The sequence below is a fragment of the Pseudopodoces humilis genome, chromosome 18 (assembly GCF_049639895.1).
Source record: "Pseudopodoces humilis isolate 2021_Gansu_Grassland_sample_001 chromosome 18, ASM4963989v1, whole genome shotgun sequence".
Lineage (NCBI taxonomy): Eukaryota > Metazoa > Chordata > Aves > Passeriformes > Paridae > Pseudopodoces > Pseudopodoces humilis.
The window spans coordinates 204,899-222,912 of record NC_142217.1 but is presented as its reverse complement, the minus strand read 5'-3'; the positions used below and the strand labels follow the sequence as shown (position 1 = coordinate 222,912).

The following is an 18,014-nucleotide window of genomic DNA, read 5'->3' as shown; positions in this document are numbered from 1 at the left end:
ATCATCAGGTTCATCTGCAAAGAAAGTCAGGACAGAACAACTCCCATGACACTGCTGAAGATTCTTCTACAGGCTGGAGTGGCAGTGAGTGCACCTGGGTGACTGGTGCCCTCCAAGGCACTCCCTCATCTGTGCCTTCCACTCAGTAGCAGGAGCAGAGGGACCACGTGCCTGCAGTGGCCCCACAACGGGATGGAAGGAGCCCCTTGCACAGCAGTCAGGGGATAAAGGACACCCTGGAGCTGCCAGCAGCTCTGAACTGAGCCCCAGGCAGGGCCAGGGCTTGGCAGCTGGAGAAGGAGCATCTCAGGTTCCCTGGAGCTAGAAAGGAGCCGCACAAGGCACAGCCACGGGGCACAGCCCTGGGCCTGGCCCCTTCCCTCTCTGCTCTTCTCTGTGGCTGCACAGAGCACACGGAAGGAGACACTGGCATTGCACACGGGAAGAAGATTGACAGCTAAATGCTCCTTCCTCCCACTGACAGTGATGCTGTGGGATCACTCAGGGCTCCAGAAGGGAGCAGGGCGAGGTTTCCAAAATCCACCAGCCTTCACTCTTAAGGGAAATGGCACAGGAGTGAGCTCTTGCCACCTTGACACTGATTGTTCTGTGCAGAAAGGGACATTGAAAACTTGCCTCCAGCATCTGGCAAGGTCTTCAAACCACCATCTACCAACACTTCCAGATGCTCCATGTCATGATCCCAATCTAGAAGGGAGCACAGATCAGAACCATTCCATGGTGTGCTGGGACCCCCTTCTGCCTTAGGGAACTGGACACTGCAAGGGGGTCAGGTAAGGCCGTGGGAGCCAGATGTCAATGGACATGGCCAAAGCTGCAGAGGGGCCTGAGGAAAGCTCTGGGCTGGCTCTGGACATTCTCAACACTTTTTCCATGCTCTGTGCAAAATCCCTGAAAGGCAGGCACTGCCAAGCAGGAGAGATGTACAGCTCAAGCCTCAGCAGGGCTCAGGCCCAGAGGCACAGCAATTACCTCCTGGGACTGTGCCTGGCATGGCCTCCCTTCCTGCAGCAGAGGCTGCCCATGAGCCACTGCTTCCTCTGGGAAATGCTGCCTTCATCACAGCCTTTGGGTTCATCTCTGGAGAAAGAAAGAGCCACAGCTGGATCAGATAGAACCATTCCCCATTGAGGAGGTGGCATGTTCAAGAGGCAATATTTGTCAAAGTCATGGATAAGGATCAGGAGAAGGGCCAGGTTATTGGGGCTGGCCAGGGCCCTCCCTCCTCCAAACAGCCCCTACACCTGATCTAGCCTGAGACTGGGAAATTGCAAGGGATCTCTGGGTGTGCATGGCCCATGGTGCAGTTTGGGCTCCCTGCCAGGATGCCAAATGCCTTCCTGCAGAGGCTGGGGAGAAGCTGCAGTCAGGCCAGGCTGGGAAACAGCTCTGCAGGGCGTGAAAGCAGCAGTGGGGCAGTGAGGCTGCCATGGATCCCTTCCTGCTGTGCCGGGCATGGCATGTCCAGATGTGCAGGGAAAGCCCCCGGCTGCTGAGTCTCTGGAGAAGGCTGAGGGACACGGACCCACCACGGCGTCTCTCCAGTTCACTCAACATCTTATCCATGTGTTTGGATGTCTCCAGGGACTTACTATCCTCTGTAGGTTTGTTCCTCCCTCTAGGAGAACCTTAACAGAAAGTATTTCCATTTCCCAGGAATGGATCCCACAGAACCAGGGCTCAGCCTGTGGGATCAGCAGGGACACACCACTCACCCCTGTGATGGGAGCTGGGCTTGTGTGCAGCAACCAGAAAAGGAGCTTGAAACGTCCTCGCTGCAGACACACCTGTAACTCAACAGCCACAGCAACTTCTGTCACCTGGTTCCTGCCACGTTGTCAATGATTATTCCTTGTTGGGACAGTGAGAACATACCTGCATGGGGCTCCAGAGGCAGAAAATCTTCATGAAGCCAAGCTGCTGGAGAAGCCTTCCTACCACCCTTATCTGGAAGGGAGCACAGATCAGAACCATTCCATGGTGTGCTGGGACCCCCTTCTGCCTTAGGGAACTGGGCACTGCAAGGGGGTCGGGTAAGGCTGTGGGAGCCAGATGTCAATGGACATGGCCAAAGCTGCAGAGGGGCCTGGAGAGCTCTGGGCTGGCTCTGGTCACTCTCCATCCTCTTTGCAGGCCCTGTGCAACATCCCTGGAGGGGCAGTGGGACCAGCCCAGGGCTACTGAGGCCTCTCTCCCTCCCACAGAGGAAACCCTCCCTAAAGCCCTGGGGAAAACCATCCCCAACACTTCCCAGGGAGAAGGGAGCACTGTCCCAGGAAAGGGGACCGAGACCGCCGGCTCACCTGCTCGCCCTGCTCGCCACAGAGCAGCCTGGGCAGCCCTGTCAGGCAGGGCCACTGCCAGGAGGAGCAGGAGGAGGAGGCGCAGAGCAAGGGCCATGGTGCCTTGCCCTCTGCCAGTCCTGCAGCTCTTGCTGCCACCACTGTCCTGACACCGCTGTCCCAATGTCAGCACCGCTGCTGCCGCCGCCGCTGCTGCCACAACAGTCATGGTCAAGGACTGACTGCTCGCTCCTTGTGGTGCTGTGCAACCACGGGACTCTGGCACCTCTGTGACCTCAGAGCCTGCTGTCACCTCAGCCTGCTGTCACCCCACAGGCTGCTGTGACCTCATGGCCAGGGTGGAATTGTGTGGGGAGTGGGATCTGCCTTCTTCACTAGGGAGCTCATCCTGCCCAGCAGCTCTGTCCAAGGGCTATGACAGGGTCCCAGCCCAGCTGATCTCACAGGCTGGGGGATGAAGGGATGGAGAGCAGCCCTGCTCAGAAGGACTTGTGGCTGCTGCAAGGTGAGAGGCTGGACATGAGCCAGCCATGTGCCTCCAAAGGAGGCTGCCCAGCAGCTTGAAGGAGGTGATTCCACCACCCCTCTGCTCTGGTGCGAGCCCACCTGGAGTACTGCATCCACCTCTGGGTGCCCAGCACAGGAAGGACATGGTCCTGTTGGAGCTGGTCCAGAGGAGGGACAAAATGCTCTGAGGGCTGGAGCCCCTCTGCTTTGGAGACAGGCTGGGATAGCTGGGGGTGTTCAGCCTGGAAGGGAGAAGGCTCCACTGAGACCTGATTGCTCCCTTTCAGTACTTTAAGGGGGCTTGTAAAAAAGATGGTAGAGAATTTTTAGTAGGGCCTGTTGTGACAAGACTGAGGGGGAATGTTTTCAATCTAAAAACAGTAGATTCAGACTAGACATAAAAAAGGTGTTTTATACACTGTGGGTTTTGAAACCCTGGCACAGGTTGCCCAGAGAGGTGGGCATCCATCCCTGCTGACATTCAAGCTCCTGCTCTGAGCAACCTCACCTAAAGGTGTCCCTGCTCTCTGCACTAGATGGTTTTTTTCTTCTCCTCTGACTAAATTGATGTGATAAATGACTGTGATTCTCACACACCTGACCCAAGCAGAACAGCCAATATAAAAGTAGAATTATTACGAAAAATTATTCTAATGGTGTAATCCTTTCACTGAAACTGTGAAAAGCAAAAACTCTCCAAAAAGGTCTTTAGAAAAATAAGACATTATTTGATTCTGAACAGAATCATTTCAACCACACATAAGTCTGCATGTGCAGAGAAAATCATTCCATGACATGTGAGTTTTACTAGATGTTTCCTAAACTTTATACAGTCTGAACCCATAGAAATCCATTGGTTTAATGTTCATTGTCTCCAAGTTGTGGAGTTCTTAGTGTTTGGTTTCCTGTTGCACCCGGATTTCTGTGCCTCTGATGTTAATTAGGACTGCACTCCTGGATTTCCTGCTCAGCCTTTTCCAGACCAGGTGTCTCCAGCTGTGCCAGGGCAGTGTCTGGGGTAGATGTTGGTTGATGTTTGCTGCTGGGCCTTGATGTTTTGTTGATGGTCGTTGTCTTTGTGGGAATCTTTTGGGCTCTTCCCAGTCTGTTGAGGTGTTAAGCTCATCTCTGCTGAGTGGTGGAACATCCCTTAAAAGAAAAACCCTTTAAAATTCCTTTCCCCAAGGCAAATGCAAACCAAGCCTGACTGGAGAAATCAAATAAAAAATAATTTTACACTTGGTATATTTTCCAATACTCTAATCCCAGCCAGCCCAGAGTGTGAGTGTAATTGAGAGCCAGAGTGGAATTCTCACGGTGCCTTCCCCAGCAGCTGTGGCGAGGGCAGGCACAGAAAGCCCTGAAGCTCCAGCAGTGCCAGCCAGGATTGTCCCGCAGTGGCTGGAGATGCCAAAGGAGGGTGCCCAGGCCGAGGATTTCAGCAGAGGATCTGTGGGCAGGCCCAGGGGCTTCCCCCGCTGGGGAGCCCTGGCTGCTGCTGCCTTGCCTTCAGTGCAGGCTCAGGGGCGGCCTCCCATCCTCCTGCTGCAGCCGGGAAATCCAAATCTCTGGGGCTTCAGAGCCCTTGAGCTGAGGCTGAGGGGTCCCCCCATGTTCAGCTGTGCTGGAGCTGTTTCTGTGCTCAGGGACACTTGGAATGGGCCGTGCCACTTGGCCACTAGAGCTGCTTCTTTCCACTGCTTCGGCAGGACCCGATGTCCTGGTTGGGTGTCTCGTAGTAGAGATGGACAATGACACCTGTTTCTTCTTCCATCATAGCCAAAGCTTTATTGCACACAGCTTATATTTACATGGCTATCAGAAGGCACCGTGCTTAATTCCAGTTGGTTGGGAACTCAGTTCACTGGTCGGTAATGGTGAGTGTACATGTCAATCCAAACTTTTCTCTCTAACAATGTTCACGTACTTTTTCTACTGATTCCCATGGGACAGATCCCTTGTTACTACAGGTGCACTTGTTTTTCTCCCCAAGAATAGTTTGTTATGTCAACCAACTTTTCATTCTCAAGATGTTTTTGCCTGGGAACTTATCAGGCTAGCTACTAGCTACACTAAGCCCACGTAACAAGTCCTAAACCATGATTTTACAAGTCCTTTCTTTTGTAAGGTTTTACCTTTATGTGACAGGGTGTTGTGGACAGCAAAGTCCAAAGGTGGGTGTGTGTCAAATCTCTCCCAGCCTGGGTCTGGATCTCTCTCAATTCAGTGCAGGCATGGGTTTCTTCCCAGCCCCCTCTCCAGGCTGTTCAAACAGGAGGCTGGGTTAAACCCTTCCCCTGTCCTCAATTCTAAATCCTCCTGTGCCACGGAACAAGTTTCATACTGTAGTCACCGAGCTCTGCTCATCCATTTAGGGGCTCTGTTGGGGTAGGTGGGAGAAGGTGAGGAGAGGTCCCCGGGGGTCGTGTCCCCCCCTGAGAGCGCCTGTGACTCCCCCATATCCCCCCCATGCCGGGCTCACCCCCTTTTGTCTCTGCCAGAGCTCCTGACCCAGCTCCTGCTGTGCCCTGGGAGGGGCTTTGGGGAGCCCCCCTGGGACCCCCTTGGATCCCCATTCCTGGGCCCTGGGACCCCCCGCATCTCCTTCCCCAGCTCCGGGACCCCCTGCACCCCCTTCTCCTGCACCAACAGCACCCTGCACCCCCTTTCCCGGGGATCCTCCTCTGCCAGCCCCTGGATCCCCCGGTTCCGTCAGCCCGGGGACCCCCGGAGCCCCATTCCCGGCCATCCCGGGGCACCGCACCCCCAGGCCTCCCTTTCCAGGGAAAGCCGAGCTGGGCACGGGGCTCTCCAGCCGCTCTGGGATTTCTGATCACCCAAAGGACAGGGAGAGAGCAGCAGCAGAGAGAGAGAGAAGGAGATTGGGAATCAGGGCTCGGGCTCCCAGCGCCCGCTCCTGCTCCGCCGGGACTGGGGAGCCGCAGCCGCAGGAAAAATGGGATCCGCGGATCCCGGGACTTCCCCTGCTTTGGGCCGTAGCCGGCGGGTTCCAGGCACAGTTTGGGCGCAGGGCCCGGGAGTTCAGCCCAGCCCGGCGCGGGGGTCCCGCAGTGCGCGGCCGAGGAGGGTCCCGGGGGATCCCGGGAGGGGATCCAGGGGAATTCCCTGGAATTGCTCCGTCCCCTCCCCCCGCGCTCCCTCGAGCACTTTCGCTTCCTCCTTGCCCGCCCTGCGCCGCCGGGATCTGCCCGGCGACCGGGGACGTCACTGCAGCCTCGGGCTGCCACTGGCGTTCAGCAAAGGGCGGCGCCAATGGCGGGGCCAGAGCCGGCTCTGGGGGCGGGGCCGGGGCTGTGGGCGGGGCCGCAGCGGAGCAGCGCGATGGCTCCAGCGCTGGGGCCGGGGGCGCTCCCGGGGGGCGGCGAGAGGTGAGGGGGACCCCCGGCCCCGGGACTCTTTGATCGCCCATTCCGGAGCGCCGAGGGGCCCCTAAACCCCCATTCCTGGGTGCCGCCATCCCACTGTTATAAATGCAAAGGCAGATTTGGGTTAAATAAAAAACAATTTATTATAAAACAATTTCTATAAAAAAATAAACAATGAGGAAAAACCACAATAAAACAAACAGCGCAGCGCTGGGTGGACAGGGGTCTATACCCAAAGGTATAGGTGTTCCCAAATCCACGAAGGAGGGTAGACTGTCCGGGGTTTTTATAGGGATTTTGTGCCTTGAGGCCAAATTCCAGGCAGGCACCATTCACCAACGGTCCTTGATTGTTGTATGAATTGATTTCCTGGCGTTGGAGAATAGAGTCAAATAGACGTCCGGACAGAGTCTCCTCATATGTAAAGAAGTTCTGGGTGTTTCTTGATTTCATTGTGGTTCAGGCCATCTGGATGGGATGGTTGGATCCGGGTTGGAGCTGATGGATATCTCGGCTGGACTTTTTCCTTTTGTCTACCTGATGGCTTCCCCCAACGGTGGCCTGCAAGGCGGGGTGTTCAGGTCCGGTGATGAGTATCTCGTCGGAGCCTTTCCCTGTTAGCCTGATGATTCATGTCCTGTCTATTCTTTTCCGTTGATGGGTGCCGAGCCTGTCCCTGTCAGCCTGATGATCCTTGTCCTGTCTATTCTTTTTCGTTGATGGGCGCCGGCTAGGATCGTTATCCTTTGAGTGGGAATTCGCGACTAGATCTGGGAAGGGCTTGTGGGCCACACTGTACTTTATATTTTATATCATTATTGTTATATACATTTATTTAGATTTCTACGAATTTTTACAAGTTCATTTCTCACACCACCGAACCCCCATTCCCGGTCGTGGGTCCCACCCTGCACCCCCTTATCCGGCACCAGGAACGCCTGCACCCCTTTCCCCGCCATTCCGCCTCTCGCAGCCCCCAGAGCCCCCTTCTCCTTGACCCATTTACCCCCCGGACCCCTATTCCTGCCTCTCCCAGCAGCCAGGCCCTCCTTTCCTCAGCACTCAGGACACCCGGGACCCCTATTCCCAGCCATCCCGGCTTTCCCTGCCCTGTCCTGGCAATGAGGACACCGGGGACCCTTGGAGCTCCCTTTCCTGGATACAGGAACGCCCTGAACTCCAGCCACGCCACATCTAGCCAGCCCTAGCCTCCCCTCCTGTCAGTCCTGGCATCCCCAAATGCCCTTCCCGGCTCTCCCCGTTCCCCCTTTCCTTCAGCCGTGACCCCCCCGATCCCAAATCTCCAAATGTCCCCCCAGTTCTCCTCTCCCTGCGTTCCCTGCACGCGGCGCTGTCGGAGCCCGGCCCGGGCTTCCCGCAGTCCATGTCCATGGGGTCCCTGGCTGGGATCCCCTTCCAGCGCCGCCGCAGCGAGCGGGGCCGGGTGGAGCCGAGCCGGGATCTTGGGATAGCCGGGGCTGGGATATTGGGATAGGCAGAGCCGGGATACTGGGATAGCCAGGGCTGGGATCTTGGGATAGCCAGAGCTGCGATATTGGGATAGCCAGAGCCGGGATCTTGGGATAGCCAGAGCTGGGATATTGGGATAGCCAGGGCAGGGATACTGGGATAGCCGGAGCTGGGATCTTGGGATAGCCAGAGCTGGGATCTTGGGATAGCCGGGGCTGGGATATTGGGATAGCCAGGGCTGGGATATTGGGATAGCCAGGGCTGGGATACTGGGATAGCCTGGGCTGGGATATTGGGATAACCAGAGCTGGGATGTTGGGACAGCCAGGGCTGGGATATTGGGATAGCCAGAGCTGGGATCTTGGGATAGCCAGAGCTGGGATATTGGGATAGCTAGGGCTGGGATATTGGGATAGCCAGAGGCGGCACAAGGAGCGGCACCGGCACGGGGCCAGCGGGGAGCTGCAGATGCTGCAGCAGCGGCACAGCCAGAGCGGGGCTGAGCCGGGGGAGCCGGGGCTGGGGGATCTGTGGGGCTGCGATGGCAACTGTGGCACCGCCATGGGGATCCCTGAGATCCAGGCTGAGGGATTAACAAATTCCCTGGCTCACAGCTGCAGGGAATGTCTCCAGAAATATGTCAGATATGGGCGGGAGGCGCTGGAGTGTAAAGGTGGGGAGGGCAGAATTCCCAGGAAATATGGGAATGGGAATGTGGGATTTGGGAGGGCAAATCCATGGCTGGGAAACCCATGGAAATTCCATGGATGGATCTCAGACATCCCATTCCCACGGGACGTCCAAGGATGGATTCCACTGCTGTCCCATTCCCATGGGAACTCTGTAGATGGATCTCACTGCCATGCCATTCCCATGGAATTCCATCACCAGCAGGTTCCCCAAAACAGCCTTGGGACCCCCAATTCCACCCCTCGGATTGCCCAAATTCCCCCATCTGGACCCCTGAAAACTCCCTTGAGAACTCTCAAAAAACGAACGTGGCCCCCAAAATACCCAGAACTTCCAAAAACCCCCAGGAAACCCTCACAAAGGTTTATACCCAGCAGGGGACCCCATCGCCTTCATTGGCATCACCCAGGTACCCCCAACCCCTCCCGGGACCCCCAACCCCTCCTGGGGCTCCACTGCCGGAACCAACGGGAGTGGTGTTGCCCTTTTAAGAGGAGTTACAGTGGGACCCGACAATACCGGGGGCCCTTAAAGCGGCCATGGTAGAGAGAACCCCCAAAATCCACCCTGGGGGACAAAGCATCCCCTACAGGGGCTTGGGGTGGGGGCACCCCTAAAAATGTCACTTAAAGCCGTCATGATGCCCCCTCAAAAGGGGCTTGTGGGGCTGTGGCCGCACAAACACCCTAAAATGGGGGGGAAAAAACCACCCCTGTAGTGGTGGGATCCCCCAGAAAAACCTGAAAAAGAGAAAAACTCCTCTTCAGAGGGGCCTGAAGACCCTGAAAGGCCCTGGAAGAGGGACAAGATCCCCTCCTCTGCTGGGGCCTCCCCGAACCGGGAACTCTCCCGTTCCTGCACTCGGGGGAGCCCCGAACGACGGCGGCTCCTGGGCTGAGCCCCCCTCAGCCGGGGCTGCGGGGGGGACTGGGGGGGCTGGGGCGGGGCTTGGGGGTCCTGGGGTGAACTGGGGGACCCTCAGTGCTCCCACCTCCCCCTGTTCCCCTGTCCCGCCCCGTTCCCATTGTTCCCCCAAACCTCCTCTGCTCCCAGCTCGGTTTGGGGGGGACCCAGCCCTTTCCCATCGTGTCCCGGCCCGGCCCCACTCACCCGAGGGCTCCGAACCACGCACAGGGACAGAGGAGGGACAGAGGAGGAGGAAGAGGAGGGGCAGAGAAGGAGGAAGAGGAGGAGCAGGAGGAGGAAGAGCTGGAGCAGGCAGAGGAGGCTCCACGTGCGCTCCCCGCTCTCTGGATCTGCAGCTCCTTCGGGACCATCGCCCCCCATCTCGCAGGTGCCCGGGGAGGGGGAGCTCGCCCCAAATACCCCGGGGGTCCCTGGGTTTGGGGTTTTTGGGGGGGATGTTTGGGGATGGCAGGGCTCCAGAGCCGAGCCGCAGATGCCCCTCGGGGGGACACTGGGGTTCCCCGGGAGGTGTTTTTGGGGGGTCCCGGTGGCGGTGGCGGCAGAGCCCCGGCGGGGCCGGGGGGATGCGGGTCCGGCATGGCCGGGAAAGGGGTTCGGGGCTCCCGGTGCTGGCAGTGGCTGCTCCCAGCATTGCCCAGTTGTTCCCCCCGCGTGTGGCTCCAGTTTCCTTGGCACCGCAGGATGAACCAAATCACTCCCAGTCATTCCCTATTAGAGTACAATTTGTCTCCACTTTCCCCAAATGTTATCTCCATTTTTCCCCCATTTTTGCTCCATTTTCCAGCAATTTTATCCAATTTTCCCACATTTTTATCCATTTTATCCCAAATTTTCCTTATTTTTATCCCATTTTTTTCCCATTTTTACTCCATTTTTCCTTATTTTTATCTTCTTTGCATATCATTTTTCCCCATTTTTTCTAATTTTTTCCTGCATTTTCCTCTTTTTTATCTTATTTTTTCTCAATATTTTCCCAATTTTTTCTGATTTTTTTCTTATTTTTTCCTCCATTTTTACTCAGATTTCCCGTCATGTTTTCCAAATTTTTTCCCATTTTTAATCTGTTTTTATCCATTTCCCCATTTTACCCTGTTTTTGCTCCATTTTTATTTTTTTCCCCATGTTCTCTCCTATTTTCCCCATTTTTATTCCATTTTTCTCCCATTTTTGCTTTATTTTTACCATTTTTATTCCCATTTTCCCCCCATTTTTCTCCCAGTTTCCCCCATTTTTTTCTCTATTTTTATCCCAGTTTTATCTCATTTTTCCACAATTTTATCCTTATTTTTGTGTATTTTTTTCTCTCATTTTTCCCAATTTTTCCTCCATTTCCATCCCATTTTTCTTCTATTTTTTTACCATTTTCACTTTGTTTTCCTTCATTTTTCCCCAATTTTTCCTCCCATTTTTCTCTCTTTTCCCCCATTTTTTTCTAGTTTTCCCCAACTTTTTACCATTTTTCCTCCATTTCCATCCTATTTTTCCCTATTTCCCCCTATCTTCCCCATTTAATTATCCCAAAAATTAATATTTTGGGGGGGAAATATAGAAATTTTGGCAGGAAAAAAGGGTGCTTTGGGGGCAAAACTCCATGATTTTGAATCACAGCTTTCCCATGTTTTTTCCATGATTTCTAGCTGGAAGGAGGAGTGGGATTCATCCGAGCATTCTGGAAGCTGGAATAGGACCAGGCCAACTACCTTCCCAAAAATCTTGACCAGCTCATCTGCAATTCCACCTTTCCCCACTCTCTGGATTCCCAGGTCTGGAAATTCTTCTACAACCTCCCAGGTAGGCAATTCCCAAAATTCCATGGAAAAAATGGGATTGGGGGATTTCATCCTGTTTCTTTTCCTGATTTTCCCCATTATTTTCCCCAATTTTTTTTTTCTCTTTTTTTTTTTTATTAATTTTCCTGATATTTCCCTCATTTTTCCCTGAATTTTTCCCAGTTTTTCCCCCATTTTTTCCTGATTTTTTTGTTTTTCCTGATTTTTCCCTCTTCTTTTCCCAAAATTTTTTGTCTTTTCCCCAACTTTTTCTCAAATTTTTCCATAATTTTTCTGTTTTTTTCCCATTTTTTCCCAATTTTTTCCTCTGTTTTTCCCTTTTTTTTTTTCCTGATTTTCCCCCAATTTTTTAATTTTCTTTTTTTTCCCTCTTTTTTCACAATTTTTTTCACATATTTTTCAAATTTTTTTCCTGATTTTTCCCTGTGATTTGTCCAAATATTTTCCTTTTTTTCCTAATTTTTCCTGTTTTTTTCCTGTTTGTTTCCCTGATATTTCCTAGTTTTTTCCCAATTTTTTTTCCAGTTTTCCAAAGTTTTTTCTCCACTTTCTTACCCTCATTTTTTTTTTTCCTTGATTTTTCCCAATTTTTTCCCAGTCTTCTTCCTCTTTCTTTTCCTGATTTTTCCCTGTTTATTCCCAATTTTTTTCCTAAATTTTTTTCTTGATTTTCCCCCACTTTTTCCTGTTTTTTCCCTCTTCTTTTCGCAATTTCTTCCTGGTTATTTCTCATTTTTTTTCATATTTTGTCCCTGATTTTTCCCTTTATTTCCTATTTTTTTTACTGATTTTTTCCAGGTTTCTTCCCTCTCTTTTCTCAGTTTTACCCAATATTTGCTCAATATTTTTCCAGATTTTCCACATTATTTCCTGATTTTTATTGACTTTTTTCACGATTTCTTTTATGATTCTTTTTCAAGATTTTTTTATTTTTTTGATTTTTTTTTCAATTTTTTCCCATTTTTTTTCTTAAACTTTTCCGTGATTTTTGTGCTTTTTCTTGTTTTAATCCCATTTTTTTTTCTAATTTTTCCCTTTTCGTTTCCCTAATCTTTCTGATTTTCCCCAATTCTTTCCTCATTTTTTTCATTATTTTTTTCTGATTTTTCCAGATTTTTTTATCCTTTTCCTGTTTGTTTCCCTGATTTTACTCTGATTTTCTTTTTTTTCCGCATTTTTTTCTCTGATTTTTTCCGAATTATTTTCCTTATTTTTTTGCAATTTTTTCTCAAATATTTCTGGTTTTTCCAATATTTTTCCAATATTTTTCCCAATTTTTTCCTGATTTTTCCTGATTTTTCCCAGGGTCTTTTCGGCTTTCTTTTCCTGATATTTTCCCTGATTTCTCACAATTTTTCACCATTTTTTTCATGTATTTCCCATTTTTTCCTGGTTCTTCTCTCTTCCTTTCCCAATTTTTATCTAGCTTTTTCCCAATTTTTTCTCAAATTTCCCAAGTTTTTCCCTTATTTTTCCTGGGATTTTTCCTATTTCTTTCCAGATTTTATTCCTCTTTCTTTTCTGGATTTCCCCCAATTTTTCCAAGTTCTTTCCTAGTTTTTTTTCTTGATTTCCCCAATATTCTTTACAAATTTCCCTGGTTTTTCATGATTTTTCCTTCTTTTCCTATTTTTTCATGATTTTTTCCCCATTTTTTCTGATTTTTTTCCTGATTTTTCCCAAATTTTTTCCATTTTTTTTCCTGATTTTTCCCCCAATTTTTTCACATTTTTTCCTTCAGTTTTCTCTTTTTTCCCCAAAATTTTTCCTGCTTTTCCCCAATTTTTGGTCAAATTTTCCTGTTTTTCCAAAATTTTTCCCAATTTTTTCCTGATTTTTCCCTGATTTTTTTGAATTTCACCCTGATTTTTTTCTGTTTTTTCCTTGAATTTTCCCTTACATTTTTCTTGAATTTGTCCTGGGCTTTTTTTCCATTTTTCCCCAATTTTCCAGTTTCCCACACACTCCCAGTCTGATCCCGGTCACTCCCAGTATGAGGCCAGTGGCCCCCAGTTGCTCCCTGTCAGTGCCAGTATGACCCCAGTAGCCTCCAGTGTGATCCCTGGGACTCCCTGTCTCTCCCAGTACATTCCAGTCAGCCCCAGCATGCTCCCAGTCATTCCCAGCTCCTCCCAGTTGCTTTCACCATGATCCCAGTTGCTCACAGCCATTCCCAGTCAATCCCAGTGTGATTCCAGTCACCCTCAGTGGGATCCCAGTCTCAGCCAGCATGGACCCAGCTGCTCCCACTGTGATCCCAGCATGATCCCAGTTGAGTATGATCCCAGAACAGTTGCAATTCTTCCCAGTTCCTACCAGTATGATCCCAGTTGTCCCTGGAATAGTCCCAGTCCATCTCAGCATGGTCCCGCCCACTCCCAGTTGCCCCCACTGTGGTTCCAGCTGTTCCCAGTGTGGTCACAGACATTCCCAGTATATCCCAGTTGCCCCAGCAAGGTTCTGGTTACCTCAGAATGATCCCATTCTTTCCCAGTCCCTGCCAGTTGCTCCCAGTATGATCCCAGTTGTGGTCTCAGTCCCCTCAGCATGTTTATGGTTCCAGTACCTTCCAGTTGATCCCAGTTGCTCCCAATGTGTCCACATTTTCCTCCCAGCATGGGCCCAGTAGCTCCCAGTAACCCCCAGTCAGGTTCAATTCACACCCACTGTTATCCCAGTGGTTCCCAGTGCTATCCCTGTAGGAGCCATAGTCACTCCCAGTATGGTTCCAGTCACGTCCAGGATGATCCCAGTCACTCCCACTACAATCTCAGTCACTCCCAGTATGAGCTGTTGCACCCAGTCACTCTCAGTATGGTTCCAGTATGATTCCAGTCATGGCCAGAGTGACTCCCTGGCACTCCCAGGGTGGGCCCAGTTGCTCCCAGTCACCTCCAGCACGGTTCCAGTCCCAGACAGCACCTTTGCATTCACTCCCATTATGATCCCAGCTAGTTCCAGTAGGATCCCAGTATGACCCCAGCATGGGCACAGCTGCTCCCAGGATTATCCAGTGTGGTTCCAGTTGCTCCCATTTACCTGCACTGTGGTCTCAGTCTCTCCCAGTCTATCCCAGTTGCTCCTAGTCACTCCTCAGGTGCTTCCAGCCTGATCCCAGTTGCTCCAGGTCCTCCCAGTCACCCTGAGTGCAGTCCCAGTTGCTGCCAGTATGGTCCCAGTCTTGCCCAGCATGGCCCAGCTGCTCCCACGGTGATCCCAGTAGGATGCCAGTTGCTCCCTGTTCCTCCCAGTGTGATCCCAGTTGCATCCAGTGTAGGCCCAGTCACTTCCACTTGCTTCCAGTTGTTCCCAACACAGTTCCCATTATTCCCAGTGTGATTTCAATCCTGTCAGTGTGGTCACAGACACTCCCAGTATATCCCATGTGCCCTCAGCATGCTTGTGCTCATTCCCAATCATTCCCAGTTGCCCCAGTAGGGTTCCAGTTACCCCTGTGCAAACCAGTCCCTGCCAGTGCTGCCACTCCTGGGATCCCCCAGCCCTCTCTGTGTTCCCCCCTCCCACATCTCCCCAGAGGAGCCCCAAGGGCTGGCAGTCCCCAGCCAGGGTCCCCAGCCAGCCCCAGGTTGGATCTGCAGCCCCCAATTTTCCCAGTTTCCCTCTCCTTTTCCCAGGACCGGGTTCCCCCCATCCCCAGCGGGTGGGAGCAGCTGAGAGCCCCGCGCTGCCCATCCCAACCTGGCCCGGCTCCATCCCTGCTCCTGCCGTGGGCTGTGAGGGGTTTGGGAATGGGGCACCGAGGGTGTCACTGCTCCTGGGGGAGGAGGAGGAGGGATGGAAGAGGAGGGATGAAGAAGGAGAGCAAGAAGAAATGGAAGTAGGAGAAGAAGGTAGGGATAGGGAGGAGGAGCAGGAGGAAGAGGAGGGAAAAAGGAAGATCAGGGAAAGGAGAAGGAACCACGAGGTTGAACATTCCCTGAATTCACAGCCCCCACCTCTGAGATCATCATCCCCCATCCCACAGGTGACCCAGGAGGGGGAGCTCGGCCCAGATATCCTGGGAGGTCCCTGGGTTGGGTTTTTTTGGGGAGGATGTTTGGAGAATGAAGAACTCCAAACCTGAGTGGAAAATGCCCTTTAGGGGCACTTCAGGAGGTCTAGCATTCCTAAGTGGTGAGATGGAAACAGGGTTTCAGATTCCTGGCACTCCCAGCAGCCTGAGGAGGGCAGGGACCGAGTAGACAGGGATCCCTAGTACAAGTGTGACCCCCAGCAGCTGGGACAGGGGGAACCCCTGAACACCAAAGGGGAGAGACCAGAGATGGGGAACTCCTGGGAGGCATTTTCAGGGCTAAATCTTGGTGTTTGGGGGATTTATATTGGCACCAGCTGCCCAGTGACTTCTAAAGGTGGACTTGGAGAGAGGAAACCCCCTAATTCAGTGTGCTCATGTGTTGTGTTTTTCCCCAAACCAGGATTTCCCATTCCCAAACCTTGGCCAGTAGGAGAAGGAGGCTGTGAGGAAGAGGAAGATGCCCCGGGACACCCAGGCCGGTGAGGAGGAAGTCAGTGTCCCTTTCCCCCTCTCTCCTGCTCCATCTCCCAGCCCAGCATGGCCCCCGGCTGCAGGACAACCCCGCTGCCGACGCCGTCCTGCCGGGGACGCACTGGGGGGATCTCCTTCCCCTTCCCTCTGGCATGGAGGCAAATCCCATCCTCTCCTTGTCCTTCCTCCCCCAGACAAGGAGCTGAGGATGGAGACCAGGGAGGACAAATCCCCACAGCAGAACCTCCTGGAAGAGGCTGTTTTGAGTAGCTCCACAGCGCAGGAATCCAACAGGGAGGAAAAGTCATGGAGATCCTACAGGAGGAGGGGCTCCAAACCCATCCCAGGGTGCTCTGAGGAGGAAAGACCCACCCTGTGCCGGGAAGGCGGCCGGAGATCCAGCTGGGGCTCTGAGCTGGTGGTCCATGAGCAGCCTCAGGATGGGGAGAAGCCCTACAAGTGCTTGGAGTGTGGGAAGAGCTTCAGGTGGAGCAACAAACTGATCTGCCACCAGATGATCCACACCGGGGAATGGGCCTACGAGTGTGGGGAGTGTGAGAAGGGCTTCAGCTGGAGCTCTCACCTCATCATCCACCAGCGCATCCACAGTGGGGAGAGGCCCTACAAGTGTCCTGAGTGTGGGAAGAGCTTCAGAAACAGCTCTAACTTGACCATTCACCAGAGCACCCACATTGGGGAACGTCCCTATGAGTGTGGGGAATGTGGGATGACCTTCAGCCGGAGGTCCCAGCTGACCATCCACCATCCACCACATGATCCACACTGGGGAGAGGCCCTATGAGTGTCCTGAGTGTGGGAAGAGGTTTCAGACCAGCTCCCATCTCCTCAGGCACCAGCGGATTCACACGGATGAGAGGCCCTTCTGCTGCCCCGAGTGCAGGAAGAGCTTCAAGGACAACTCCCACCTCATCACCCACCGGCGCATCCACACTGGGGAGAGGCCCTATGAGTGTCCCCAGTGTGGGAAGAGCTTCACCCAGAGCTCTCACTTGACCAGACATCAACAGAGGCACCGGTAAGGGAAGCCCTGTGAGTGCCCCAAGTGCAGGAAGAGCTTTGTGTTCTGCTCCAGCTCCATCCCCCATCAGAGGACCCACGTTGGGCAGGACCTGATGACCCATGTTCCCAGTGATCTGTGTTGGGAACACACTGGGCTGGAGGTCATTTTATTTTGGTTTCAATTATCTTTTGATTTATCTTCATCTATTTAAAACAGAGAAATAGTGGTAAAAATCAACAAATTCATCAAAGACATCTAAAACCTCACATTTTACTAGTGCTTGAAGGGAATCTGGGAGATACTCGGGAGTATTTGGGGGATGTGGGGTTATTTGGTGGAGTTGTCTCCATTTCTTGGTACTCAAAGAGATGAGTGACTTCAATCTGTCACCTCAAGACCTCTCAGTGCCTCTGAATGCTACTCAGTCCCACCCCAAAATTATTCAATTCCACCCCCCCTCCGGCTATGATGCCTTTAGTTTTAGCTTTCATATTTTTCATATTCTGCACTGCCTAGGTTTGTGGTTTTGAACTTCATATTAAGTCCTAGTGATCTCTCTTCACAGAGTAGGTAGACAAAACAATTCCTTTTCTAGCTTGATACCAAGGACAATTGTTACAAGTTTCAGGCCCAAAAACATGAACAAGGGTGGACTGAAGAGAGAAAACAAGAAGGATGGGACTTCATCATCTGAAGCTGTAACTGGACAATGAACCCAAATATCCAGATGGACCTGAACTTCTAAAAATGTGAGACCTTGTGATGAGTTGTCCATTTTTGTGAACCATTTTTGGTCCATCTTGGGTGTAGCCCTGTCCAGGCTCTTGTACTGCCCAAGGTGTATCCTTTAAGGCCTTTTAATAAACTTTATTCTTATCTCTGTCCAGCCTCTGTTCTAGGTCAGCCTTCTAAAGGCATCAGGTGGAATGGAGTTGGAAGGGGATTGGGTGAAGTGGGATGCTAATCAGGAGGGGTGAGATGGGCATTGGGTGGGGCAGGATGGGTGGGATGGGGATTGGGAGGTGTGAAATGGGGGAAATAGGGCTTGGGAAGGGAGTCTTGAAGTTCAGCAGGGATGGGATGGGTTGAGGTTGGGACTGGGGAGGTGGGGTGGGGTCTGCAATGAGACAGCCAAAGTTTGGGGATGATGAAGGGAGGGGGTGCCTGTTACTGAGTGAGGTTTTGTGTGAGGTGCCCCTGCCCAGGGAGGCAAAGATTGAGTTTCAAATGAACGTTGTTAAAGTGAGTGGCATGGGCAAAATGGAATTCCATCCCTCTGCCTCAGAGGTTGGGCCCTGTGAGCCCCGGGAGAAACTCCACCCTGGACCCCTCATGGGGTGGCAACCCAGGGATTTCTGATTGGGTTTGGGCCCCTGGGGTTTCTCCCTTTCT

General features: G+C 52.2%; 1 protein-coding gene across 1 annotated transcript in view; it reads left to right on the top strand.

Annotated features, from left to right (window-relative positions):
• LOC102104375 (uncharacterized) overlaps window positions 1–18,014 on the top strand; it is a 268,555-nt gene that overhangs the window by 63,234 nt on the left and 187,307 nt on the right. Inside the window, 2 exon segments of the mRNA XM_088063819.1 lie at window positions 16,004–16,361; window positions 16,363–16,637. Of these exon segments, the coding sequence (XP_087919945.1) occupies window positions 16,004–16,361; window positions 16,363–16,637 (633 nt within the window).